We start from the raw sequence: 26,893 nt of genomic DNA on the forward strand, positions 1-26,893 counted from the left end.
TGAGTTGATCGCCACCCTGATCTATCCTTAGACTAGCGGGACAATTGAGATGGCTGAAGGACAGCATGGGAGTTGGCCATAGAAACTTCTGCCCATCCAGCGCTGTTTTTCACGTTATAAGACTCGCTATCAATTAAGATTTTTGGCAAAAGTATCATTATTATTCCTCTATTCTTTAGAAGGTTCTTCATTCATGTTGATAGTAATGCTCAGGGGGCATGGGTAATAGTGCCATCACAGCTATTTCCAACGCGAAACTTCTGCATCTCCTCAACAACCCTTTTGCTAAACCTACTATAGATAGCCTGCTGCACATATATCCTATTAGCACAGACGCAGGTCCAGCTCGTTACTTGAACTTGGCCGCTCGCCGACGGCGATTGAAAAGTCATCGTGATGGAAAAGATATTGCAGAACTGTTTACTCTATTGGTCCTCTCTGAGCTTTGCTTACACTATTTTCTACTAATTACAAGGCTTGTAGAAAGCCACAAAGGCATGTCGAAGTCCTTCGGCCAAGCACCAACAATGACTAGGAAGGATAACCAGGAATCGCACACTTAGCTGGAATAATGCCCCTGCACAATGTTGTATAGACACGCTATGGAACTTGGTTCAAAGTTCTAATAAATTGACCAACACACTCAGCTGCCAGTGTCCTAATCCTGTCCAATAAGGAGTGAGTACCATATGGTACCTTGCTGAACATGGACCAACACGGTCAGCCAATGGGCCAAGTTGCATGGCTTAAAGTGGCGTTGGATCCTTGGCAAATTGCCCGCCTGTTTCCGCGTTAGAAACCACCAAAATTGGCAGTGTATTGGCCGGGTTTTTCTTAAGGGTTCTGGCTGAATCAGCTGCCACTGTTCCAGCCGGATGTACCGGTGGTATAAACATGCATATTCTTCGCGCTGATAGCCCCTCCTGCTCGGATGATGTTCCCGCCTCTGTCCTTCCCTACCGGAAGCCACATATTATGCTTGAGATCTTGGACTATGGAAGCGATGATGAATCGTCTAAAAAAGCAGCGAGATGGGCTCTTGAGGCTCGAAATTGTTTCTTCGCCAGCAAGAACTCCATGAGAGGGACATATCTCCCGCTCACGGCCCCGGAGTTCCTAGACCTGGACAAAACATACGGTGATAATTTGGCTGGACTGAAAAGGATTAAAGCAGAAGTTGATCCGAATGGGGTTTTCAAGCATACTGTCCCGGCTTTAATCTAGGCAAGCAATAACATATGATGGTTTCTTTAGTTTCAAATCCTTGGGCCAGATCGTTGCAAGATGGGCCAAACCCGAGTAAAGTGGACGAGCTGGGACTAATTTAAAGCGGATATTGAACCGAGTTCCAAGGCATGTCTGGACTATAATTTCAGGCCCTGTATCTATCGGTGAGACTTTTTATACGAGAGTTTGCAATTATCTTTAAAGGCCCTGTTGGGTTGTAGCTTTTCGGGGTTTCACAGTACAAGGCTCGTGATGTTGAGCGATTTTTGGATATTTCCGCAGATAAGAGATTGTGGATCTCGGCACCTATCGATGCCCGTTGACACTTTCCTATCCCAGTTAATCTACATTATGCTACAAGCTAGAAGTCAGAATTTATTCGATGGAAGGCTGCGGGTCATCTGACAAAAGTTTAGTCAGGTGGAGGCGAATATCCCTGATACAGGCCTAGCCCCTGCTTCCCCTGATCCTGCAATTTATCGGAGAGACTTGCTGAGGCTGGGTGACGCGTCGATCGCCAAGAAAATCGGACCGATGTAGCTGGGACGATTGGAAAATTGCCGGCTCATAGATTGTGTTTCATGCAATTGCGTCCGACTTTTATGTTGATTGCATGACAGTCTCCACTGGCAGGAGGACTCTACATAGAAGGAGTCTGTTGCTGACTGGTTCTGACAAATTCAGTAATTCATAGTTTAAGATGAGTTTGATAATCTTGGGGATATAAAACCGCACGGGAGAAGCAATAGTGTTTGTTTCCCAACAAATATAATTCTTACTATCTTTTACCATGTTTCGTCCGCTTGTTCTTCTCAGTACTCTAACTGCCACTTTGGCCTGTCCCACCCGCCAGATCAAAACCGCTTCCAAATACGACTATATTGTCATTGGTGGTGGAACTAGCGGTCTGGTTATTGCTAACCGCTTGTCAGAAGATCGCAACGTCTCCGTCCTCGTCATTGAGGCAGGTAAATCGGTGCTCAACAACGCCAATGTCACTGACGTTGGTGGATATGGACTGGCGTTCGGCACGGATATCGACTGGCAATATAAAAGTGTCAACCAGACCTATGGGGGCAATAAAGAGTTGGTTTTTCGTGCGGGTAAAGCGGTGGCTGGAACTAGTGCTATCAACGGTACTCCCCCCTTCCCAATTAGCAGTTTCTTCGAGGTTGCATACAAGTCGATCTAATCTTATCATCAAGGAATGGCCTACACTCGTGCCGAAGATGTCCAGATTGATGCGTGGCAGACTATCGGCAACGAGGGCTGGACATGGAAGAAGCTGCTTCCTTACTATTTGCAAAGTGAGAAATTAACCATCCCCAGCCAGAGCCAGGTCTCCAAGGGCGCATCCTACAATGCTTCCCTTCACGGCAAGTCCGGTCCTCTGGATGTGGGTTTCTTCGATATCCCCGACAATGACCTCACCGGGGTTCTCAATACCACCATGAATGGTCTAGGCATCCCCTGGGTTGAGGACGTCAATGGCGGAAAGATGCGCGGTTTCAACATCTTTCCCTCCACCATCAACGTGGCGACCAACGTGCGTGAAGATGCCGCCCGCGCCTACTACTGGCCCGTTGCCTCTCGCCAAAATCTACACCTTCTGGTGGACACCTTTGTAAACCGCATTATCTGGCAGGATAAGGCTAACAATAGTGACCACGTTACCGCGTCCGGAGTCGAGGTTACTTTGGCAAACGGAACCACATCGGTTGTGTCTGCCAACCGAGAGGTTATTGTCTCGGCTGGAGCCCTCAAGTCGCCAGGGATCCTCGAGTTGTCCGGTATTGGTGATGCTACCCTCCTTGAGAAGCACAAAATTCCGGTCCAGGTTAATCTTCCCACCGTGGGCGAGAACCTTCAGGATCAAACCAACGCCCAGTCTGGCGCTGCTATTAAGGCCAACATGACCAGCGCCACACACGTCGTTTACCCCAACGTCTACGACATCTACGGCAACCAGACCGACTCCCTAGCGCTCTCAATGCAAAAGAAAATAAAGGATTATGCCAGAGCCACCGCCGAGGTCAGCAACGGCATCATGAAGGCTTCAGATCTGGAGGCGCTGTTTCAGGTCCAGTACGACCTTATCTTCAAGCAGCGTACCCCTATCGCTGAGATCCTCTATAGCGCCAGAGGAGATAACGCCATCTCCTCCGAATATTGGACTCTTTTGCCTTTTGCTCGCGGCAACGTGCACATCTCCTCATCTGACCCTACCGCGATGCCCATTATTAACCCCAACTTCTTTATGTTGGACTGGGATTTAGACAGCATGATTGCGGTGGCCAAGTACATCCGCACCTCGTTTAGTGCTGGACCGCTTGGGAAGCTCGTCGAGGGTGTGACTATTCCTGATCCTGCCGTTATCGGTGATGATGCCTCTGATGCTGCATGGAAAGAATGGCTGTTAGACGGGCACTGTAAGTTTCCTGACCAAGCGAAATCTGTCATGGCTATAGCTAAAGTTTGCATTGGCAGACCGCTCGAATTTCCATCCTGTGGGAACTGCTGCCATGATGCCCCGTGAGAAGGGAGGTGTTGTTGATAACAAGCTAAAGGTGTACGGCACCTCTAACGTCCGTGTGGTTGATGCCTCCATTCTTCCTTATCAAGTATGCGGTCACTTGACTAGCACCCTATATGCCATGGCTGAGCTTACTGCTGAGTTGATTAAGCACGACTCTGCTTAATTGTAGAGCTATAGGCGCGATTTTATGCTACCATTAGGTCTTTCTTACATAGTTAGAGTGCCTGCTATCGTGTCGAGGCAATTATAACGCGTGGGTTTATAGATCTAATTACTCGTCTTCTCTTTTTGCGCTCCATATCCTTCCTAAAGCAACTTCTGGTTGTCTTCTTGCACACACGAGTGCAAAGAAGGGCGATTCGTGGGCAGTAATGTCAACTAGTGCCAGGTCAGCACACATGTGACGTCTGGTGTCACGGGCATCTACAGACTACCGTCTACTTGCTTATACTTATAATTGCTACTGAAGTCTTAAGGGCAGTGCGCGGGGCGCTATTCAGCTTAGTGAGCGCTTTCTCGATGTCTCCTATAGCTATGGTAAGTGCCTGGCTGTATCAGCAGCTATGACTCTATAAGGGTATTGAACAAGAACTAAAGTCTTGGATAAGGTATTCTGCGAGCTGGTCAAGAGTTATTACGCCCTGCCCCCAAGTCACGCTCTATAAGATAATTGAAAATCAACTATTACGTGTTTGATTACCTAATAAAGACGACCTTATCAATCATTTTGAGGCCATTTAATCTTTGTTGTACCAAGCCCTGCGATTGGCGACCGGGCATAATGTTATTTATCACTCGCACGATGCAATTTGGCACCAAGTCGCGACCCCAAAAAGTAGGGGCGTGGCACGAGTACTGCATGTTGGCTTCAATTCTTTCTTTGTTTCCTCGGAGTACGGAGTACCAGCCCAGATAATTCCCTGGAGTCCAGCAAGCCCCATAATGGCAGATCTTTCCTGTTCTAAGACGCACCGGGATCTGCCCGTAAAATAAATGCCGACCTACGTAATATATCACAAATCGTGTTGTAAAAGTTATATTACACAACGGATAGGACGCAATCCAGTTGGATTAAAATCACTTGCCACGTAATAGTAGCGCGAGCAATGGCTTCATGAGGTCGCAATTTTGGTGGTAATGCAGGTCTTGTTACAAATGGGTGGCACCTTCCAACCTTGACTTTCTGTTCTCTTGTCTTGACCGTTTTCTATGCCCTTCACTGCTTCCCAACACCCTTTGCCCTGCCCAGAGCCTGCTTTGAAAGCCGGGAGTCAGCATAATCCGACTCGAATCCTGGTGACTCATCAAGTAGCGTGGTAAATAACTGAGTGTCTTCATGATTGATGTTTTGCAGCAGGTGCTACTGCCCAATTAAGCATATCGATGCTTCATAACGCTGGCGAGACTCCGCTGGCGACCTATCATACCAGACATGTTATACCAGACACTATCTCTGTATTTGCCAGTAGAGTTAATGAGAAATGCCCGGTGGACAGGATCGAAACGAAGACGGAAATCCCAAAAGCGATGTACCACGTCTCGCGCTACAATACAGTCACAAGGACCCCGAAAAATCAGCCCTTCGTCTACTCCGAGCAATCGGGCATGAATGGAACGACAATCACATACATATCGTGCCTGTCACAAGTGGCATCAACAACACGCTCATCAAACTGGTTCACAAGCGAAATGATTTAGCTGGCGAGGGCATTCATGAAAGCCCAATCTTATTAAAGGCTTATAGCGTGAGCACAGATATCCTGATAGACCGAGAGCGAGAAACAGAGGATCATGAGCTGCTTATTCGCTTCGATCTTGCTGCTCGCTCGTTTCGACAATGGCATGCTATACAGTTTCATAAGAGGTAGGCCAGCGCGCCCCGAAGATCTTCGAAAGCCGGCTGTGTATTTAGCTGTGGCACGACTGCTTGCAGAATGGCACGCCCGAGTACCCTGTTTCGCGTCACCACGAGTATTAGCTCATGATGCAGACGCTTCTGCAACAGAATCGAAGCAGACCAAGCCCTTGACGAGTCTGTGGGTAGTTCTGCAAAAGTGTATTACTGCTCTACCGGTTGGCCCTGAGTTACAACGTGTCAGACAAGCACAACTCCAGGCAGAATTTGACAGGCTTGTTCAACAGCTCGACCAACGGTCAGAACATGGGCCATACAACGTAACGAGTTTTGCCATGGCCGCTTGCTCTAGACACCAGCTGAGGTTTTGCTAGATGATTTTTTTCCATTGCGATTTGCTAAGTGGCAACATCATACTGCTTCCAAAAGCATCTCATTCCGACAAGGAGACAGTGTCATTGATCGACTATGAATATACCATGCCGGCTCCCGCTGCGTTCGATATCGCCAACCATTTCTCCGAATGGGCAGGCTTCGAATGCGACTTTAGCGCGTTGCCTACGCGGTCGGATCGCCGAGAATTTATTAAAGAATATCTTCGTGCCTTTGCCGTGCTGGCAAAGGACAGCCAAATTGACCAAGAGGATTCATTATCCAGGCTGATGGTTGATGTTGACCTATATCGCGGCGTTCCTGGTTTCTTCTAAGCCACATGGGCTTTTATTAAGGCAAGCGGCTCAAATATTGATTTCGACCATGCCTGATATGCCGATATGCAATTGAGTGAGTACTACAATTGGAAAGCCGAGCTGGACATCGAACGGGCTGCGGCGGGACGGGAGATGCCTTTACGAGAAGAAAGATGGACGCAGGATAAGTGGTTCAGAACTACATGCTACGCTTTTGCAATAACACGATGTCTTAACCAGGAGGATACAACTTACAGACCACAATACAATTATTCAGAATTGATAGTCAACAAGGTTTTGAGTAAATTGTAAAAAGAAGAGAAAACAAGATGCCTTTTATTCGCTACAACTAATATATTTCAACATTCGAGCTCATAGTTAGAGTAACAGGTATATGCAGTACCCATCTAGAGTAATTAAAAAAAAGAATATGCCCTCCGGTGGAGAGGGAGAAAAGTAACCCACATATCGACCTATTCCAAGGTTAAGAGGTTTGGTGTTGGCCGGGCTTCTGCTCTTGGGGCCAGTTTAAGCCATTTCCATTGACGACACCTCCGCCTCGTGCTCCGCTGCTAGAACCTGTTTTATGCACTTCTTTCAGCGTCAGGTTCAACGCTTGAAGAAAGCTTGCCATCTCGTCTTCCGTGCCAATGGTAATGCGCAGACACCCATGGCATCCATGATCCTCGCCGCGAAATCTCGTAACGATACCTCTCTTATTCAACAGGCATTTGTATACGGCGCACGCAGCAGCATTACTCGGCTGGCCATATTGATCAAGTATTTCAAATAGCAAGAAGTTGGCCTCCGTACCGCCGCGCAAGCGACCGACGCCCTTGATTTGGGTCATGTCGCGAATCAAGCGGTTGCGCTGTGCCGCCGTCTTGGCAACATTGTCGGCCATGATTACCAGTGCTGAAGTTAAGGCGTATTTAGCAAAGATTACGGTTGGGCTCGGGATGTTGTAGGTTATGCTGAGGTTGCGGAGCAGGCGGGCGACTGGCGTCGCCGCGAATGCTGGCCCGCCATACCTGACGAATGCCCGCCATACCAAAAGACTTGGACAGGGTTTGGACGATTACCAAGTTTTGCCACTCGGTGACCCATTCAGCCAAAGAGGTAGTCTTGGACGAGTAGTCAATGTACGTCTCGTCAAGAATGACGACTCCGTTCCATGTAGGGTGAGCCAGAATCTTGTTCACATCCTCCTTCCGAACAGTAGACCCAGTAGGGTTGCCAGGTGAACAGATACAGACCATCTTTATATTGGACTGCTCGGAAAGGGCATTGTATATAGTCTCAGTGTCAAGCTTAAAGCTCGGTGCCGGTAGAAGAGGCACCTTGACGACACCGACATCGTTGACCTGGGCCTCCTGAGCACGCCATTGCCCCCAGGACATGACGAGGGATTGCTGGCCCAAATGTATTGTCATTGGCATCGAGGAATATCTTGGAGCTCTCAATTTTGTTTGTCCTGCGAGCCTTTTTGTGCGTCATGGTAGCATCATGGTTGAGGGGCAGGATTGGCAAACTCACTGCCGTGCGTCTTGATATGGCGCCAGACTCAAAATATTAGACCTGGCACAAGTCTCAAGTTTAAAAGGCGCCATTTCTACCAAAGAAACAGAGACTTGTGATGCACTTGGCGGAAGTTGAGTTGCAAGGCTTTATGCATTGCAGACGGGGAGCTGTGAGTTGTCAACAATCAGCCAACCCCTTGCATTGGATGGGGCCTTTTGGGCGCCACGAAGCGCCGCAACTGTAAATTGTTGCATGTGCATTGCATTGGCACTGAAATCTGCTGTACGTGAATGTGCGCCAAGGTTTTCAGGGTGAGCCTACTTTGAAGCCTTATCTTAGATGATTGGCAAGGCGTGCCCGCCCCGACAGGATTCGCTCATAGACCATAAGATTGTAGGCCCTTCGGTCTGATTGAGAAGTTATGGCATCTGGAGAGACGGCTCGCTTTCCTCCCCATTGGTTCGACAGTAAACATCTAGATGGCCATGTAACGGGTCAAGCCGCTTGAACGGCGTGTTACACGGAAAAGGCCCAATAGACCGTGTAGCTGGAAGAAGGGGCTTCACCGATAAAGGACGTGTTAATTACACAAATTAAACACGTGCCCGGGCAAGAGCCTTAGGTATAGCCGTTCCCTTTATGTATATATAGTGGTTACCGTTCACTCTCTTCCCCTCGGAAAACGAAGGACCTTTGACACCTTACTCGATTATCTTGAATTTCAATCTTTTGGGGAGGCGTGTTGAAAAGATACAAGGTGCATGAACAACAAAGACAAAAACGTCTCGATAGTCGGCAAGTATAAGACTCATTCTGGTGCCGCTTCACTGTGAGAAAAAAAAGTACATAACCTTTCTATTGCTTTGCATTTTCGTTCTTGCAGTTTATTATTAAAACAGCAGGCTACTCGTAGATCACGACGCAATGACTGATGTGTCCTGCTAGTTGTGGCCATTTTTTATCCTCCTTGCCTAGTTAACCTGGTGGATCTGGAACTTCATACTGCGTTCTTAGCTATATCTTGCAGAACTCAAACTTATCCCCTACTAGGCTCCAATTTTAGGTGTGTTCTCGTGGGAGCCGTAATCGACACTTGCTCACAAAACCAAGGGCATGCTTGAAAATTCTTCGGGGCGTCCGACAGACTTATAGAACAAGGATTAGAATAGAACCTATAAACTATTTGCTCTTCACATGTGGGGAAAGACTATCTATGTAATTACTGCCCCCGCAGATGTGACTGCTACCTACCGCAACCCTAACCTGGGGTTTGATGGTCATCTTCATGCAGTTCTCAGCCGCTTTGGGTTCAGTGACGATGGGTTACGAAGATCATGGAAGACCTCAAACCCTCATAACGACGCGGGGGACAAGGCCGTCACAACTGATGTCTGGGGCAGGGATCGGCTGAGTTTCGTCTACTACTTAGAGTCTCTCCTGAAACAACAGCTTCTTCCCGGCAAGAAAATGGATCAAGTCTTCGGGTTTTTTCTCAATTCCATGCTCGATTCTTTGCAACCAAGTATATTAGATTATTGTACAAAATCTCTATTCGGGAAAAACAACCAAGTCTCACTCTATTCTCATTGCCGCTATTCAATGGTGGATGCATCTATTCGATCACTCTTTGGTTGCCATTTCCACGATACTGAGCCAAATATTACCAAAGACGTCATAACATTTAATGATTATGGGTGGCATGTTTTCTTCCAGCTCCCGGGCGTGCTTGGGTCCGCTGCAACTGAAGCAAAGAAGTGTGTGATGAGGGCTCTTCAAACCCCGGTTGAACTACCAGAGTCCCAGAGGCCCGGGGTGGCCTGGATCATGAAATCTGTTCTTGGAAAAGCTATGTCAATTGGTCTAGACTCGAGTCTAGAACATCTACTCTTTGTCTAATGCTATGGGCGTGGATTCTGCGCTGCCTGATGGCCTTTGGCCGCCTCGGAGTACATCGGATGGAAGACACTGTCGCGGACAATCGTGATGGTCACCGTAAGGAATACCAGACAGAAGACGAGTGTCATGATCAGCTTTGTACGTAAATTGATGTAAATTTTCCACAGAATGGCAACCGGAAAATAAATGACTGGAAGTGGCGCAATTAGTACTTTACACTATTTATCTTTCTCTTGGAAGACATGGGGAACCTACTCAAACCATCCGATACCGCATCTTGAGCAGAGAAAATACTAGCAATTATTATGTCTCTTGGAGGAGCCGCATTGGTGTAGTTTCCGCTGTCTATGATCCAGTTTATAGAACGGTAAAATCATCCGAATTTGATCATGCCAATCTGGGTCGCGGCACTGCCCAGGATGAAAAACAGAACGGCCCACCGTAGAAAACTAAATATACGGATGTGCCTCCCGAGCCGAGGAAAGAAGAGAAGAAAAGTACATGGATAGTATAGCATGTGTCATGGCACCTACAGGTTTCCCCGGTTTATATGGTATTTTTTGGTTAACCGAAGGCGCGAGTGTATTGAATTGATCGCCACCCTGCTGCAGAAATGTCCCAGATGTCATCAGACTCAGACTCAAAAGTTCCTTGTGCAACATGCACTTGACAACTGCAGTCAGCTTCTTCCCCTCTTTATGAATATTCAATTCTGGTGGCGGGGACCATTCAAACTTGAGGTTCAATGTTACCTATTGCACAGTCCTGCATACCGAATGCAACCGTTACAGCACACATGCAACTCATGACAAAAGAGAGCCGCCTGCTGTCCTGACCCGAGTCCCTCTGCTCAGTCCTCTACTAGGAATTATGCAGAAAAATTCCAAGTCCTACCTTGCATCAAGGTTGGTTAGACATGGTTAATATCACGATATTAGTCCAAGTATCTAATGCAGGGCTTATGAACTAATCCCATCGACCAGGGACCGTTATATCACATCGTCTTAAAGCTCCTAGATAAGCAGCTCCGTTCAAAAAAACTCACCCCCTAGCCTTACCACCGATTGAGATATATCCGTCTTCCTCAAACTGTCCTTCATAAAAACATTCTGAAAATGTTTCACATAGCTCTCCAGGGCGTACCGGGCCTCCATAAACAATGCTCCCACGCCCCTAGACACCCTCCACTGTTTACGCCAGTAGAACGAGCAATGCAGCACATGAAATTCCCACGAAGTATACACGATGCTTTTGGGTTTCTCTACCAACGCAGCTACCTCATCCAGTGTGAGCGACCACGTGCCGTTTTCATGCGCCCAATAGTCCCATGCGCCATGGGGGCCAGGTCCCCCCGCGGCAAACTCCACGGTGAGCTCGTCGTCACGACACGAAGGTGGTAGCCAAGAGACAGATAGCACGTCGAAGGTACAATCAAGGGCCCTGGCTTCATGTATAGTCGCGCCACAAGAGCAGTTTGACACTTGGTGTGTGGGGTCTTGTGCGGTGTTTGGCAGCTGCGACGAGAATGCTTTGAGGAGGGTTATAGCGTGGCATATCAGGATAAGATGTGCGATACTGCAGAGTATAATTGCGATGGGGAATGTTGTTCTGAGGAACAAGGGGCTCCTCTTGTAATGCGTGTTTCTGTCAAAGTTGTCATGGGTCGAGCTGAGAGCTTTATATTTTTGTTGCGAGTTGGAATTAGCGGTCAATATGGAACTGAACATGGTTTCCTGCTAGGTTGTCGAGTCTCCTTCTAAATGGACATTTACTAGTGCGAAAAGGGGATGGCGATGTCGATAGGGGCAGAGCAAGGCTCTTATATTATAAACTGGTCAGACCTATACAGCGAGTCAAAGCTGTGGGGAGTAAATAACGCGATAATGGAGAGAGAAATGAGAAGCCGGATAGTGCGGCAAAGCGACGACAGGCTGGGTTGGACTTGAACGTTGGTTCCAGCTATAGGATCCAAGAATAACCAAGAAGACATCAACGGACAGACTTCTAATCATGAGTACTCGGGACTGAGGTAAGGTAAATTTGAATGTCTTCCAGAAATTTTCTCTACTTTAAGATAAATTTGCACAAGCTACTCCACACAGGTAGTCCTGTGCTCGGGGGCAACCGAAATGGTCACATTTTAGTGCGTGATTTGTTGGTCTATTACCTTGTAGTTATCGTGGTAATACTAAATACCACCTTCTTCTTTAAGGCCTAAGACATTAATGTATCTACCAGTTCACATCTGTATCCGACCCGAACCACCCCCGCGTTGCTCTACACACCGACTTTTTAACATGTAGACACAAAGCAGCATTAACACCAAGCAATTTAGCTGTTCTATGACTTACTAAATAGGCAAATCCGATCCAACGGACAGCACTAGTGCGTACCGCGGAATATGTACAAAGCAGCCCGCGAAGTTGTTCTTTATTCCTAACACGATGCGTTTTGATATTTGGATACTAAGCATCAGGAATATGCCGGTAAGTTCTTTACTCATCCTTAGAACAAACAATATCTTGCAGGCCATTTACACTGAGCTAGTTGCTTGCTCAGACGTGCGGTCAAGCAACATGGAGTTCCAAGGCATTTCCGACATCAGACCCCGGATCCAACAAGCAGACTAACCCAATACATTGACCGGAGAGGAGGTACTGCAAATTCAGAACTACTGAACCTAACAGCATATTGGAACTTTTGTTCCGTAGGCAATCCACTTACAGGAAAAGGAAGCTTGCAACTGGCGGCCGGATCCCAAATCTACGGAGATATACGCCGCCGACGTGCTGCCAGTTGACTCATCATTTCCATTGAGGAGATAGACGTAAAAGAACATATAGCCTGGGAGCTACCAGCCAAGTTCTCTGCACTTTCCTATAAATGTAACTCGATATCCTCATGCCCTCAAGCTGGTGTATTCTTGTTGCAACTCACACCTCTTTTCTCGTACAATTTAACGCTATCCAAAATATTCTATACAACGCGATCAATCTTCACCATGCTTAAACTGACTGCTTATGGCGTATTTGCGTCCTTTCTTATTGATAATGTTCAACCTATCCCAGTTACGTCTGGTACGCCTATTGTGTCTATCGTGCCGGCTCGCGGGCTTGATAATTGGCAGAACACTCTATCCAGTGACACTCGTCGCCGGCTTGACGTAGGTCTGCAGCATCTAGACGACGAGAGTTATCCGGGCCAAGATTTCCGAAATGATACTATAATGCGGTGACAAGCTAACCGCTTTTTAGCATTAATATTGAGCAACAGGCCCTAGACCTCTCACTTATTGATCTTTTGCAGGCTTTTGGAATGACGCTCCCAGCTCCTCGTGATACCGTAAGTAAGATGGTTGTCAACAAACGAGGCAACGCCGAGGACTTCCGCGAAGAGGCCTACACTCGTGCTGGGACTATGACATATCCTGAACGACAAAGTAACGCCAATACCGAGGACTTCCGGGAAGAGGTCTATACCCGTGCTGGAACTGTGGCCTATCCTAAAGTAGTTGAAGGACGCAGCATCGACGTATATAGCAGTCTATTAATCCGCGATAACCTGACCTAGAAGCTATTGAAAGGATTAACACTGCCCATCGAATCCTTGGCAAGCCGGAACTCACTAAGAAAGAAATTGGATCGCACGGCGATGAGTACTTGACGGGTTACTGGAATTCCTCAATGAAGCACGGAGACTTCTGGACTAGTAACCAAGCTATTGGCAAGCTAAATTTTATTAAATGTGGCCAGTCTAATAGATTCGGTTTTACGCAGAGTACATTCCACAAACTTTATTGTCTCGCGAACCTCCGAATAATTCTCGCTTGGCACATTACTGGTAGCGGCAACAAGATGACGCGCGACCTGAATGCGCACACTATTCACTGCTTGGTACGCACCGTCCTTCCCTGCTTTAGAGGCAAGTTTCGTTGCAAGACATTCGCTATCTGGCTACTAACTTACCCCTTAATCGTTAGGAATATATTTGATGGCGTGAGCCAGCACACCCTGATTTGAATGAGCCTATTGACACAGTGGATTACGAGGGCATAGGGAGCAATTAGGTCTGGGACTTGGGATATTAGTAGCGTAGATGCAGTGTCTCATTACCTTTTCCAATTCAGGTCGCAGTGCGGCTAGGATTGGACGCACTAGGGGGTGTTCACGTGTGGTAAGGAGTTGGTGAACTCCAGCTACTATTATGCTTCTAGTCGCAACTGTGCGCAAAACAAGCAGAAGTTATTATTGCTTGAATTTCTAAATATATGTAACCTCTCAGTGAAACAGTTTACGCTATATAGCTAGAGAGGCGATAGCTAAAGACCTTTATAACGGTTTTGCATTAGTTGATCTTCTGCTGGCGTGGACTTGGTGATACGTTACTCTCATGGTCTTCCGCGAGGCACTCTAATTGTTTATCTTACATGTAAAAATAAAAGTCATGTCAATCTCACCTCCGAAAAATTATTAGCACCCCCGAAAGTACTAATAGCGCTGCCTAGTATTTGCCCGTTCAATAGAACACGACTTCAGGGATGCATGTTCTCTTGCTCCACCCAACTCCATCGATTTCGGCCCAGGCCTGCAACTCCTGCTGCTCAAGGCTAAATACATAATAAATGCAACGGTGTGTTAGTTACAAAGGATCCGTCAGCGCCACAAGGGACGCACTCTAGCTGGATGCCTGCAGGGAATCACGAATCTCATCGCCCCGGACCCATCCAGAGCGGGATCTTTTCTAGATTTCAGCACCGTAATAGAGTGCTAACGATGACAATGTATACTTATCCTTGTATTGCCGTATATCAGGCTGCCTCGGGCGATGAAGTAGATGAGGGGTCAAGTGGAGCGAGCGCGCTTATAAGCCTACCATCTTGCGTCGTTTCAAATTAATCCCTCCCAATTTACCTTCTTCTTTGTATGTGCAAGATTTACCCTATTTTCTTTTCAGATTCCTGTTATTTACATTAGTGTCTTCGCTTAAACATGGTTCTTAATGTCAACTAACGGGGCTTTCAGCGGCGGCTTGCTGTGGTTGAGCAAATCCTGCAAAGCCATGACCTCCGGGTTAGTGAATGTTGTTGCCACGAGGCAGAATTTGACTGCCCATTCGCTAATTGCGTTTCTTGTAGGCTTTGAATATCTCGACTCTGGCATACAGCGAAGAATACCTGTACCCATTCAATAACTACCTGTTTAAAGTAGAGCTAGCAACTCCAGCCCTATCCTCCTCGTTCCCAGGCACGCAGCCTGGCACTACTCAGGCCCCCTCTGATGGCATATCTGTTATTGTTATCAAGCTTAGCAACCCAGCTGCCACTGGAATTAACAATACCAACCGCGTAGAGAATGACGTAGCGGTGCAGCATCTTGTTCGCCAGTCCAGGCGCATGCCGGACTCCCCCAGTTAGTCCCAGCTATTTACGCCTGGATGCCAACCACAATCACCAATGCCGTCAATAAAAAGAGTTTCGGGTGGATTATATCTGAACTAAGAACTGGTGTTGACTTGGACTCTGAATTCTCGTCACTCAAGATGCAGGATAAGGAGCAGATCCTGGAGTAGATGGCTAAGGTTCTGAAAGCAATTCAGACGGCCGAATTGCCAGAAGGCGCTACAAAATTTGGCGGGGTTATATTTGACTCCGAAGGACGAATTGTGAGTGGAGGCGCCTCTCCGCGCAGGCGAACCCGTAAAATCATATGCCGAATGGAAGGTTAGCAAACTACGCGGGCAACTCCAAGAAGCCGCCCAGAGCCCGGTGATTCGGGGCTGGAAGTATAATAGTGTAGACGCGAGGATTGAAAAGTTCCTTGCCGCTAATAGCCCTGGGGAAATTCTCAGCGATGTTGACCTGCATCAAAAGAACTTGATACACGGAGACTTCAGTATGTATACACCGTTTCAGGGTAGCTATCTGTTGACTGACAACGTCACAGCGACGAACAATATGTTATTCGACAAGGATACTAAGAAATTAACAGCTATCCTTGACTTTGACTGGTCTTACATCTCCAACCCTCTTGACGAGTTCATGTGTAGCCTTCAAGACGTCGGTGGGAATATACGCCAAGAGGATAAGGAGATCGAGGCGGCAATCCTCTCTGGAGACTTTACATGGCCACCCCCTAACCTAGATAAGAAATCCGTCGAGCAGTGGCAAGTTGCCAAGGCGTGGAATACGGCAATAAAGAAGTGTGGGGTGGTGTCTCCGTGTTATATTCGTAGTGTGGACGAGATCCGCAATCTCCTCCACTTGCAAGCACTACTTTGTCCATATAAACTTGGCAACGAATCCATTCTCAAGCAGTTTGACGATAAGAAACGAGCAGAGATGCGGGTAAATACGGAAGCGGAATTAATACAGTGGCTAGAGAAGCATGGTTTTTAGCATTACATCCTTGGGCTTAAGGGTGGGTTGAGCTGTTCTTATTATATAGGATCTCCAATAGTGCTAGGTGCACATGAGCAGTTTATGCAGCAAGGGCAGCGACCTTGGAAGTACTGTACAAAGAGGACCCTTCAGTCTGGTACAATAGATTAGCTCGCCCCCCCCCAAGTACCCTATGAAATACCGCTTCGAATTATACACCTTTGTTTGTACGTCCTACCCCGCCCAGGATTCGCATTAAACTACCCGCTCTCTAGCCCTGTATAATAAGACTTGACCAAAAAAAGAAGTGGGGGGAGGGGCACAAATCCTGTCTAGCCGCTTGGGAACGAGATAGATTAATGCATTCTGGCATGATTATACTAAAACTAGAACCATGAATCACACGAAAATCATGACCTGGGAATTAGGGCATGGTTTTTGAAACTGGAGCGACGCTATTATCAGCCAACAACTTGTAAGTTATTTGTTTGCTACTAGGCTAGTATATATGGGGCGTCTTGTACATTTTAAAGCATATAGGTCGATGATTTTGCATGACGTTATTCGTATAGTGCTAGCTAATAGGACCTTACTGTGAGGCTACGACTCTGAATTGGAATTTTTTGTAGGCTTTTATCTGCTTTAACACGTCTCCACTTGGTATCAGAATAGGAAAAGGTAATATTTCGCGTGTTATATCAGTGGGTCCCGGCGCACGCACGTGATACTCCTTTCTTATTTTGATTGCAAGGAAGCTGCTTTTTTAATATTTCTCTTACTTACTTGCACTACGTTTTATATATTAAATCCAGTATAAACTTAGCCTAGAAATATAATTTACTTAAATACTCTTACTAAGCCTCCCTTGACGTGAAACCCTCACAGGTAGCAGCGCAATCCAAGTTAGTGTTGCTAGTGCAATAGACAGCGCTAGTAGTCGTGGTATATAAGTCGCGGTTATATAGGACATGGACGAGGTGATATTTATTAAGAGTGGGATCCTAGGGTGCCTGATCCTAGAGCGAACCAGAGCTATTTTACAAGCCTATACGACAAAGTATTATTGTCCCCGCTAATACCGTTGTAAGTATAAGGCGGTCTAATAACAAGGCCGCGAGGCACTTATTGCCGAGCTAAGCGTAGCCTGCCAACTTGTCGTTCCAGCCAGACCTTCTCTTGTTAGAAGGTGCCGAGTTGAGATAATAAGCCCCTAGCAACGGGGATTAGTAGGTATAATTAATAGAGCAATATACTATAGCCGATTTATCTGTTTCGCGCTTACGTATTTTGAGGTATAAGTGTGAAAGCTACCTAATCGTGAACTCGGTGAGAACGCGTGGAATCCCTGCGAAGCACCCAGCTGAATTGCGCCAGCGCCGGGACGCGGTAGCGTGACGGCAGCCTAATAACCCTGCTATACGAGCTGGCGGCTAAGCTATGCCTCCCTGTCAGGGTTTCATGTCAAGGGAGGCAAGTTACAATCTATAATTAGTATTAGTTGACGCAGAATCCTGCATCCATGCTACTAAGGTGTGGCAAAGGCCAGTTACTCAAATAATTGTGCAGGCTTAAAATTCTAATTTTAATCTTATTTTGTATTATTATAAGTCGCATTTTCACGCGCTGAAAAATGGATAAAATAAAGGAGGAAAGGGAAAGAGAAACAAGCCCCGAGATTGCAATTATATAGTTGCGTGTGGCAACTTAGGCGAAATAAATCTAACTTATACAAGCCGGACAAAGTGCAGCGCCGAGGTCCATTAATCTCCACGGACATCAGCGAAGAACTCTAGCTGCGTTCCTGCAAATTCGGCAGCTGGAATCGGCAGTTCAATAACTTGGTCAGTGACCAGATAACCTAGCTAGTTAATAGCTAGTATCAGGCCATTTAGATATATCTTTCAGCATTTTACAGGGTTATACTAGGGTACTTCTAGGTTCTTGTGGAGATGCCTTGTCCTTACATGTAGAACCCCCCTCCCTCCCCCACTATAAACATGCCATAAATCACTTTCAAACTGGTTATGCTAAATTTATCACAAAGAGGCATATAGTAAAGTTGCTGCTTAAAAAGATAAGATAAGACGGGCAGGGAAGGCTCTTCCCGCCTAAATTGTCTATATAAGGCGTACCTTCCCCCCGCGTTCCCTAACACTTCTTACCCTAATAAGCTACACACGGCGAAACTGGCGGTTTTCTAAGGAAATCTTCTAGTGCACTATCGCTTATAGTCTTCTACAAGTTAACTCTACCCTTTTCTGTGAGATTTCTAACTCTAACTCTTACCCTAAAAACCTTGAATTCGGAATTATTCCTATTAACGCACTTTTAAGATCCGCTTCTATTTTCAAAAGAACTTCAAGAGTACCCAGGCTAGGAGCCAATACAGTATCAACTCAACATGTTCCTCTTCTCTAAGCTTTGCGGAGTTGTGTTCCTGATTTCGGCTGCACAGCCAGCTATCGCGGCGGATGGCTCTCCTGGCGGGCCAAACAATCATTACCCTGGGTGTCGGGGGGCGTTAAAGGGTTACGTGACTTGCTTGGACCAGCGAAGCGCACACCAATGCTACGAAGCGCACTACAACAGTGTGCGTGCGGCTTGTCCCAGTGACATAATAAATACGATGTCGCCGGAAGACGATGGGGCTATCCGTGGAATTGTTCTCGAAATGGGGGGTTAGTGTGCGTGAGAGACAAGGCACTTAATCCCCGTGAGTCTCGCTGCTTCTTGGGACCGTACTTTAACTTAGTCTATTAGTATGAACTAAGATCTGGGTACTTGCGTTTCAGGGTATTAGGACGGATCGTAAAGTGCTAGGACTTTAGTTTTTGTGTAAGGGAACAGCCCTACTTTAGAACTTAGGTAGCTCGAGTTAGAGCTTCCTTTAAAAGCTCTAACTCTCGTTTAAACAATCGCTTTATTTAAGTCGTACTAGACCTTATTCGTGCTCTTAGACCGTAATATATTATTTACGCGTCATTAATAGCCTTGGTACCTTGCGCAGAGTAGCCTTCAAAAAGGAAAACACAAAGACTTACTAAATGCGTTATATTGTAGATAAAAATAAGTTATACGCCGCCTCTCACGCTTTAGCATTATAATCTTGGATGCTAGCGGAAAAGCGGAGATTGGACAAGCCCTCTCAGGATCAAGATGAGGGCTGTTGAAGAAGAATAAGTAGTTTTGATCTCCAGAGTAGATAATTGTCTGCCACTCCCAGTCCCTATAGGCGACGTTGTAGATCTCGGAGCTGACAGAAGTGACTATTCCAAAGTTGTGTCCAGCACCCTTCATGGCCCATCAAAGTCGAGCATCGGACTCGGCATCAATGCTTTGCAAAGTGCCGTCAGCCTTATCCACGTTGATGAATATCAACCGGTCTGCAACAAGTCCGTGGCGAGCTTAAAGAATACCGTGTCCGCCACCTAGACAAGGTCCCAGGAGACTTGTACATTCGCAGACGCTAGTAGTGATCTGTCTTCTAGCAGCCCAAAGCGCATCAGTCACCATTTTCAAAAGATCACCACCGCCCATGGTTACTGTCTTGCCGTGTTCGCCGTAGGGTCTTCTGTTTCTGGTGACTTGATAACCTGGGCGGTGCGACGGAGGACTAGAAAAATGGCAAGGGATAATATAATAAGCGTATGCATATGAGAAATATGCGGGAACGAATTAGAGGGAGAATATCCCGTTTTACGATGAAGGCGTATAAGCCTACACGCAGAGCTTGACAGCTCCATTAAGTCCAGCAAGGCGTGCCATGTGCGGGGGATAGCGGTTGGCTCCCACACAAATAGTTGCTTGCACAGTAACTCAGTTGATTACTCGACGTACAAGAGTGATTAAAGCAGATGGACAAAAATGAGCTTCCTAAACTGGCCGGGTAAGACATTGTATTACCGCTCGGCGACGAGGGTGGAATTGACACTCGAATCCATCGCTTCGGTAGCCTCACAACATAGTTAGGTGGCAATCTGATCTGTGAAGACTACACATGTAGCGACCTTGTGAAACAAAACCCTCTCTTGGCTTGCCTTCTATCCTGCTTTCAAGGCACGGGTAAGTCGGTGCATCTCACGCAATGCCAATACAGAGGGGGAGGACAAAGCCTCACTTCAATGATAACTTGGGTTACTGTAACACTCGCCGGCGAAAACCTGTGCCCTGCTTCTTCTATAAGCACTACACTGAGCACCTTGCTTTTCCATGCACGCATAAACGCCTTGTGTGGGCAGAGTAAGTTATTATCCCACAAATATAGGTACCAAACAAACCAAACCGTCAGTCAAGATAAACGCCCCCAGCAAGAATGTAAGGTTCAAATACTGCCCTCAGCACCAATTTTAATGTTGTTGAGAAGCTTACTTGTGCGATTCTAGTCGCTGATTTTGCAGAAAGCCCGCGAGACGCTTAGACAGAGTGAAGCACTTGTTGATTACCTGGAGACACATGGGATCGATGTACCCAATTTCACGGCATTTTCCCCTGCCTACCTAGCCGACAAGAAATACGACGATATTTGTACCGATCTGAGTCAAATTGCAAAAGACCTAATTCTCCTATCTCAAGGACCAATGCGATGGTTGCGCATCTTCTTTTGCTCTCATCATGATTTAGGCGCCTGGCAGGCTGCATTGCGCTTCGGTTACATTACTATTGTTCCCCTTAACCGACCTATAATGATACAAGATATAGCTTCCGCCTCGAGAATGGATGTCGATCGCACACGGCGTATCATGAAGTTGTTGGCTTCACAGCGCTGTTTTCAAGAAGTAAAGGAAGACGTATATGAGCACACCGCCATGTCCGCAGTTATCGCCCAGGAAAGGAATATAACGTCGGCATTGGCAATTCACTAAGTCACTTGAGCTAAGTATTCGCCTTTACCCTGGCCCGATGACTCACAAGCTTGCTGTAGGGCAGACGAAATGTTCGAAGCTTCTTCCTTAACAGCCGCTTCGATTGCAAAGGAGCCATTCGCATCTCATGCCACTCATAGCGCCTTTAATCTTAGATTTGGCGCTTCTCCGTATCAATGGTTCATGGCTAACCCTGAACGCGGAGAACGATTTGCCTCCGCAATGGCCGGTTTTGTCCAAAGTCAGCAAATAGTCTCCTGAGGGGGGAAACCACTAATATACAATGTGAGATGGGTCTCGTCCGTTTCTCCGGAGGAGGAAGCCGATGCGTCTCATCCTGGGTACACGATCAGAGTAGAATACCTAGTGAAGGACTCAATAGGCTTGGAGAGGTAGATGCTTCTTTTGGCAAATCCAAAAGTATATTGTGAGATGCTATCCCGCAGAGGCGTCTGAAGTACGGTGGCACCAAGTATCACGGAGAATTCTACCATGTATTTAAACGATCGAGCGCCGTTACTACATGAGAGTCAATCCGAGTGGCGCTCTGGCGATACGCCAGCACTAAATTGCGTAGATAGTAGTCGAATTTTGAGCCGGGATGGCCACAGCATATCGTATCAATAGGATGGCGAGAGACTTAGAACAGCGGGAATCCAGAGTCGATGCGTGCTGGCCAACGGCGAGAATACATCCGGGCCAAAATACTTGCAGTTATACAGCCAGCCTAAATACGTGCTGCAATACGTCAATTGCTGTCATTGTTGTAACTTGACGATTTTGACTTTGGCAGCTATGCGGCTTGAGCTCCCAGCGGGTTGCAGACCATGGCTGCAGTTGGCCAGTGAATGTTCCAGTCAGGTCAAGTTACTCCTCCAACGTGAAACGGCCCATGTACCAGTAAGCGCCCAAGAATTATTTGATGGTACAAAGAGGACCCAAGCCGAAGCTGCCTGATGGTTAGGCCATGGTTCACGCCCAAGGCCCACGGTTAAGCGATAAAACCCTGCGAGTCGCCCGCATAAAAAGCTCGACTAAAGAATACTGCCAGTTACTCACATTCTCACCACTGTTCCATCCATCTAGAATACACGGGAAACAAGAGTTTCCTGCACCATGTGTGCATACACCACAGCGGTGGCCATTCATGTTGACTGCCCAACACAGGGTAGAGACTGGAAGCTTCTGTACAAGAGGTGCAAGGACCGGCCGAAACCAGGACCTCGCTGCGATAACCCAGTTCTTGACCTGGTTTATTAGTCAGCGCATTTTTGTATCTAGTTCAGCCAGGCTAGACTTGACTTTTTGCAAAACCACGCAAGCCTCAACCGCATTTGGTTTATAGGATATTTCACGACATTCAGGTTTCGAGCTTCAAATGCAATACTCGCACAGTGCTTGTCAATCTATCGACTATAGTAGCCTGACGATAATTGGCTTTGGCGGATCAGCAATCGTGTACGGCATCGATGAGGCAACCGTCCTCAAGGAATATTTCGATGAAACTGACCAAGGCATCGCCATTGAACGCCGCGCATTCAGTCGACTCGGCTTGCATCGCAACATTGTGCAGTGTCTCGGCGAACCTAACAACAAATCCATCATTCTCGAGCGAGGACAACCCCTCTCGAATGTGACGGGGACGAAAGCTCAACTCGAACAAAAGCTGCAATGGATAAGAGCCGCTGCAGAAGGGCTACGACATATCCATCGGAGCGGAATCGTCCACGCTGATTTTGGCTGTACAAACATGATATTAGTCGAGGATCGCGTCAAAGTCATCGATTTTGGAGGATGCAGCATTGATGGTAGCGAAGCACTTGCAGGCTACAACTGGTACAATCGCCGAGGATCCATGTGTCCGAGTTTGGAGACTGACATCTTTGCTTTTGGCTGCGCCGTATTCGAAATCTTGACCGGCAAACCTCCCTACCATGAGCTCAAAGACTGCCTGGAACGAGATGAGACAGTCCGGCAGCTGTACGCTGAACAACGCTTTCCTGCTGTTGACCAGCTGCCACTGCGCGAGTTGATGCTGGGATGTTGGCATGGCACCCTCGGCTCCATGGACGAAGTTGCGCGATGTCTTGATGCGGCATGCACCGTACACCAAGAAATCGATAGCACGGCATCTATTATTACGCATTTGATTAGCAAGTTGCGGAGCTGCTTCCGATCGACTAGTCTTGCGGTAACTAGACAGCTTGAGGGCCGGATAGGCCAGTCAAACAAATAAAAAAGCTACAGGCCGATAATTGCGAGCCGCATATTATGCGTATATCTAGAAAGGCTAACACGTTATATATAAATATCATAAACTTTTAAAAAATAAAATAAAAAAACAGGGCCCCAGTGCCTCTTGTATCCACACATCCAGGAGCCATTGAGTTGAAAAGTGATGGTTTCTTCTTTTAGCATGCTACAACTAGGATCCAGCCTAACTTGGGTGTCAAAGTATTTCGTAAAGGTTGACTGTCTTTGCTTTACATACTACACATTTACTCGTTGGAGGAGATGGCTACCTTTATATCTGGCGCTCCCATTGCCCACATCATCAAATCCTTGGCTCTAGTTAGTGCTGAAATACACCAAGACAAAGGGAACCAGCAACGTACTGTTGCATCCCGCCACAGGAAGCTAGTGGTAAACCAGATAACCCAGGCGGAATAACCTGTCCACAAACAGGATGGGGGATTATGCTTGACGATGGCATCCACGACGCTTTTGGCGTAATCTTGCCGTCTCGCTAACCCGACGTCAGCATTGAAATGAAGCGGCCAGTCGCTGCCTAGCTGAGTGCCTACTGGGCTGATACTTCCTACGAGTTATTTCCCCACTGATCCACGGATTTAGAACGCCGTGTCCGGCATAGTAAGGTGACTTGTCAGGAAGACCCTTCGGACCAGCAGCATGGGATAGAAAATCCGACTGGATGCCGCCGGCATTGACCTGTAACCCACTCAGCCTACACGCTTGCCAGGACAGGGGAAAAAAGGAAACGCAAAAAAAAGGGCAGACAAAAGAAAATGGCGGACGGAATCACAGGTGCGGCGGTGCCATACGTGTATAACGCGAATGTCAAAGGGAGCGAGCTCGATTCGCATCTGTTTTGACAAGGAATCCAGAGCCGCTTTGCTAGCGTTGTAAACACCACAGAATGGCATTGGAACCGTGCCCAAGACGGAGCCAGCATTCACAATGATGCCCTTGGATGCAATCAACAGCGGGCCAAACGCCTGGGTGACGTCCAGCACACCAAATACATTGACATTGAACAACTGCCTCGCAGTTTCAATGTCAGCATCTAACAGCGTAGATTGGTACCCTAGAAGACCTATTTAGTAACACAAATTGGCCTTCAGAGACTGCCTATTACGCACCAGTTCCGGCATTATTGATGAGGATGTCTAGCCTGTTTCCAGCGAGAGATGCGACTTGTGCAGCAGCATTTCTAATCGACGTCGAGTCTGCAACGTCCATCTTGACAACCTCCATCCCAAGATCTTTCAGGTGCTGGACTTTGGACAGTGTCCGGGCTGTGGCGAAGACTCTAAACCCTCTTGCATGTAGTTCTTGTGCAAGGGCGTCACCGAGGCCTCCCCTGCTGGCGCCTGTTACCAAGGCAGATTGGCGGGTCGACATGACTGGTCGTCAAGGCAAATATCACCTTGGAGGGCCCTATGTTTGGTCAGACGGCAGAGTGGTGTGGTGTTGCAATGCAAAATGGGTTGAAGCAGTGCTACAAGTCTTGAGCCCTGTGCACTCAATGGCTTGACGGTGACCTCGCGACTCGGTAGAGAGATGACAGGGTACTGGGATAGGCAGTGCAATCAATCAATCAATGTTCTGCCAAGTTACACTGCTGCTACATATAGCCAGGAATGTAGGCAGCCAGGAGCAGGATATTGTAGACGCTTGGTGCGTCGAGACGGAATAAACCCAAAGTAGTCGTCACCGCAACCAGCAACATCGAAGGGCATGAGACTGAGGAATTTGAGGCACGAATGTCACCTACGCGTCTCGTTGCATGCAAAGTGCAGTATCAATTGATCTGCAGTGCTAACAAGTGCTGACGTTGGATTTATATGCCATCGGGCAGCCTCTCCATCAATTCGTCCGCCTTGTTCAATTGCTACATCGACCCTCCCTCCTTCTTTTAAGGGTTGGAGTAAATTCAACCATCCATAAGTGATGAGTTCGAGGAGCACAGTCATAAACTCTATCCAAATCCGCTAGACGCGAGCTTCGGCCGAGCCAGACTCAATGTCCGTTATGTACTCGGTAATTGCGTAGCTCCAACCCGCCTTTACGTTCTAATCAAGAACATCGAACTTGTTCATCTTCTTCCGCTTCCTTGTCGCAGCCGCTACGGTATATGCAACTACCAAAATGCTTCATCTCACGGGAAGAAGACTCCCCCGGCCCCAAATACCAACCGATACCATTGTAATGGTGGGAGACTTGGACGACAACATTGTATACCGCAACGAGGGTATCGTCACCTGTATGTTTGTTATAGACAATGTCCTCGATTCAGAAAAGTTGAGAAGCGCCTTCGAAAGGGTCATTGAGCGGCCGGGCTGGCGCAAACTTGGGGCCAGGTTGCGGTTCAATGTAAGAAGCCCAACCTGCACCAATTTTTTTAAAGCAAATTCTTGCTTACAGTGTTTCCTGTAGACCAACGGATGTCTGGAGTACCACATTCCTGCCTTGTTTGGCCTCGACCGCCCAGCCATGAGATATTCGGTAGTTGATCACGCTGTGAAGAGATCGGAGCACTCGGTCGCGTCACGGCTGCCAGAGATGAGTAAGGACCTGGCCGTCGTGGTTGATCCCGTCCGTTTTGAGAGCCTGTGGCACGATGCTGCTGGTCCTGCGAAGCTGGACGATTACTTCTATGCCGACGAACCTCTTCTAGCCCTACGTATAACCAAGTTCACTGACGCAACGACAATGGCCATATCATGGCCTCACGTATTGTTCGATATTATGGGACTGGTGGATTTCGTCAATGCGTGGACTTTGATGCTACGCCCACAACCTGATGACATTCAAGCGCCACATGAAACTACCAGCGATCCCTTGGCAGAGCTAGGCCGTCATCCGTCAGAACCGCACCTCCTCCGGCATCACCGAATGTCTTTGCTTTCCGTCTTATTTCACTGGTTGCAGTCTTGGTTTTGGTCTCTCATTTCCAAGCCGCAGCATCGCATACTCTACATCCCTGGCTGGTATATGAAATCGCTTCGAGAAAAGGCACTTGAGGGCCTAGCCACGAACAATGAAGATGACGACAAGAACATGTTTGTGAGTGAAGGAGACATGCTATGCGCCTGGTGGGCCCATCTCTCAACCTCTCTGATGAGAAACTACCCGGGAAAGATTGTAGCGCTGGTGAATGCAATGTCCCTGAGGACCGTCTTGGCCGAGGATTTGCTACCTCGTGGTCAGCCGTTTCTCTCAAACTCTACAGGCCTAGTCTTTGCTCTGACGTCTGTGAAGGACATAGTCACCAAGCCCCTTGGCCACCTGGCTTCACAGGTGCGTCGCTCCATCATCAATCTTGGTACGCGAGAGCAGGTCGAAGCCTTTGTCGCGTTGACAAGACAGTCCTGGCAGAGACTTCCCCCCCTGTTTGGGAACCACCGAATGCACCTCGTCACCTTCTCCAATTGGTCCAAGGCGAAGCTCTTTGAGGTGGACTTTTCGTCGGCCATTGTAGCGCCCGTCTCGGACAAGGGACAGCCGACTGAACAGAGCGGCCGACCGTCCTATGTGCAGAGTCATTTTTCCGGAATCAACACGTACGAATACGTAGTGATTCTTGGGAAAAGCGCCGAGGGAGGCTATTGGATGGATTGTTGCACAAACAAATTCCGGTGGCCAAAGATTGTGGACATGCTATCAGAAGTACGGCAAGAGGTGGCATGA

The 26,893-nt window shown here is 47.5% G+C and overlaps 10 protein-coding genes across 10 annotated transcripts; 7 read left to right on the plus strand and 3 right to left on the minus strand.

The window, feature by feature from the left end:
• Nucleotides 1-2,017: 2,017 nt before the first annotated feature.
• MAA_01615 (glucose oxidase) lies at nucleotides 2,018-3,926 on the plus strand (the record flags this gene model as incomplete). The annotated part of the gene is made up of 3 exons (XM_007819613.1): nucleotides 2,018-2,363; nucleotides 2,433-3,656; nucleotides 3,715-3,926. 3 exons carry the CDS (start codon nucleotides 2,018-2,020, stop codon nucleotides 3,924-3,926), a joined length of 1,782 nt encoding a protein of 593 aa, XP_007817804.1.
• Nucleotides 3,927-5,244: 1,318 nt separating this feature from the next.
• MAA_01616 (Protein kinase-like protein) lies at nucleotides 5,245-5,631 on the plus strand (the record flags this gene model as incomplete). Its single annotated transcript, XM_007819614.2, has 1 exon — nucleotides 5,245-5,631. The coding sequence occupies one exon, from the start codon at nucleotides 5,245-5,247 to the stop codon at nucleotides 5,629-5,631; it is 387 nt and encodes a 128-aa protein (XP_007817805.2).
• Nucleotides 5,632-6,791: 1,160 nt separating this feature from the next.
• MAA_01617 (histidinol-phosphate aminotransferase) lies at nucleotides 6,792-7,740 on the minus strand (the record flags this gene model as incomplete). Its single annotated transcript, XM_007819615.2, has 2 exons — nucleotides 6,792-7,222; nucleotides 7,254-7,740. The coding sequence occupies 2 exons, from the start codon at nucleotides 7,738-7,740 to the stop codon at nucleotides 6,792-6,794; spliced, it is 918 nt and encodes a 305-aa protein (XP_007817806.2).
• A 1,282-nt stretch (nucleotides 7,741-9,022) lies between these two features.
• On the plus strand, nucleotides 9,023-9,870 carry MAA_01618 (uncharacterized protein; the record flags this gene model as incomplete). The annotated part of the gene is made up of 2 exons (XM_007819616.1): nucleotides 9,023-9,582; nucleotides 9,693-9,870. 2 exons carry the CDS (start codon nucleotides 9,023-9,025, stop codon nucleotides 9,868-9,870), a joined length of 738 nt encoding a protein of 245 aa, XP_007817807.1.
• Nucleotides 9,871-10,288: 418 nt separating this feature from the next.
• MAA_01619 (uncharacterized protein) lies at nucleotides 10,289-11,451 on the minus strand (the record flags this gene model as incomplete). The annotated part of the gene is made up of 2 exons (XM_007819617.1): nucleotides 10,289-10,389; nucleotides 10,770-11,451. 2 exons carry the CDS (start codon nucleotides 11,449-11,451, stop codon nucleotides 10,289-10,291), a joined length of 783 nt encoding a protein of 260 aa, XP_007817808.1.
• A 1,274-nt stretch (nucleotides 11,452-12,725) lies between these two features.
• On the plus strand, nucleotides 12,726-13,294 carry MAA_10584 (FAD-binding, type 2; the record flags this gene model as incomplete). The annotated part of the gene is made up of 3 exons (XM_011412302.1): nucleotides 12,726-12,801; nucleotides 12,866-12,887; nucleotides 12,979-13,294. 3 exons carry the CDS (start codon nucleotides 12,726-12,728, stop codon nucleotides 13,292-13,294), a joined length of 414 nt encoding a protein of 137 aa, XP_011410604.1.
• A 2,383-nt stretch (nucleotides 13,295-15,677) lies between these two features.
• Nucleotides 15,678-16,118, plus strand: MAA_01620 (Protein kinase-like protein; the record flags this gene model as incomplete). Its single annotated transcript, XM_007819618.2, has 1 exon — nucleotides 15,678-16,118. The coding sequence occupies one exon, from the start codon at nucleotides 15,678-15,680 to the stop codon at nucleotides 16,116-16,118; it is 441 nt and encodes a 146-aa protein (XP_007817809.2).
• A 6,222-nt stretch (nucleotides 16,119-22,340) lies between these two features.
• On the plus strand, nucleotides 22,341-23,198 carry MAA_01622 (Protein kinase, catalytic domain protein; the record flags this gene model as incomplete). Its single annotated transcript, XM_007819620.1, has 1 exon — nucleotides 22,341-23,198. The coding sequence occupies one exon, from the start codon at nucleotides 22,341-22,343 to the stop codon at nucleotides 23,196-23,198; it is 858 nt and encodes a 285-aa protein (XP_007817811.1).
• A 724-nt stretch (nucleotides 23,199-23,922) lies between these two features.
• Nucleotides 23,923-24,604, minus strand: MAA_01623 (short-chain dehydrogenase/reductase; the record flags this gene model as incomplete). The annotated part of the gene is made up of 2 exons (XM_007819621.2): nucleotides 23,923-24,287; nucleotides 24,343-24,604. 2 exons carry the CDS (start codon nucleotides 24,602-24,604, stop codon nucleotides 23,923-23,925), a joined length of 627 nt encoding a protein of 208 aa, XP_007817812.2.
• Nucleotides 24,605-25,351: 747 nt separating this feature from the next.
• On the plus strand, nucleotides 25,352-26,893 carry MAA_01624 (LysR family regulatory protein; the record flags this gene model as incomplete). Its single annotated transcript, XM_007819622.2, has 2 exons — nucleotides 25,352-25,576; nucleotides 25,640-26,893. The coding sequence occupies 2 exons, from the start codon at nucleotides 25,352-25,354 to the stop codon at nucleotides 26,891-26,893; spliced, it is 1,479 nt and encodes a 492-aa protein (XP_007817813.2).

Source organism: Metarhizium robertsii (assembly GCF_000187425.2).
Source record: "Metarhizium robertsii ARSEF 23 chromosome Unknown MAA_Scf_1, whole genome shotgun sequence".
In the NCBI taxonomy this organism is placed as follows: Eukaryota; Fungi; Ascomycota; class Sordariomycetes; order Hypocreales; family Clavicipitaceae; genus Metarhizium; species Metarhizium robertsii.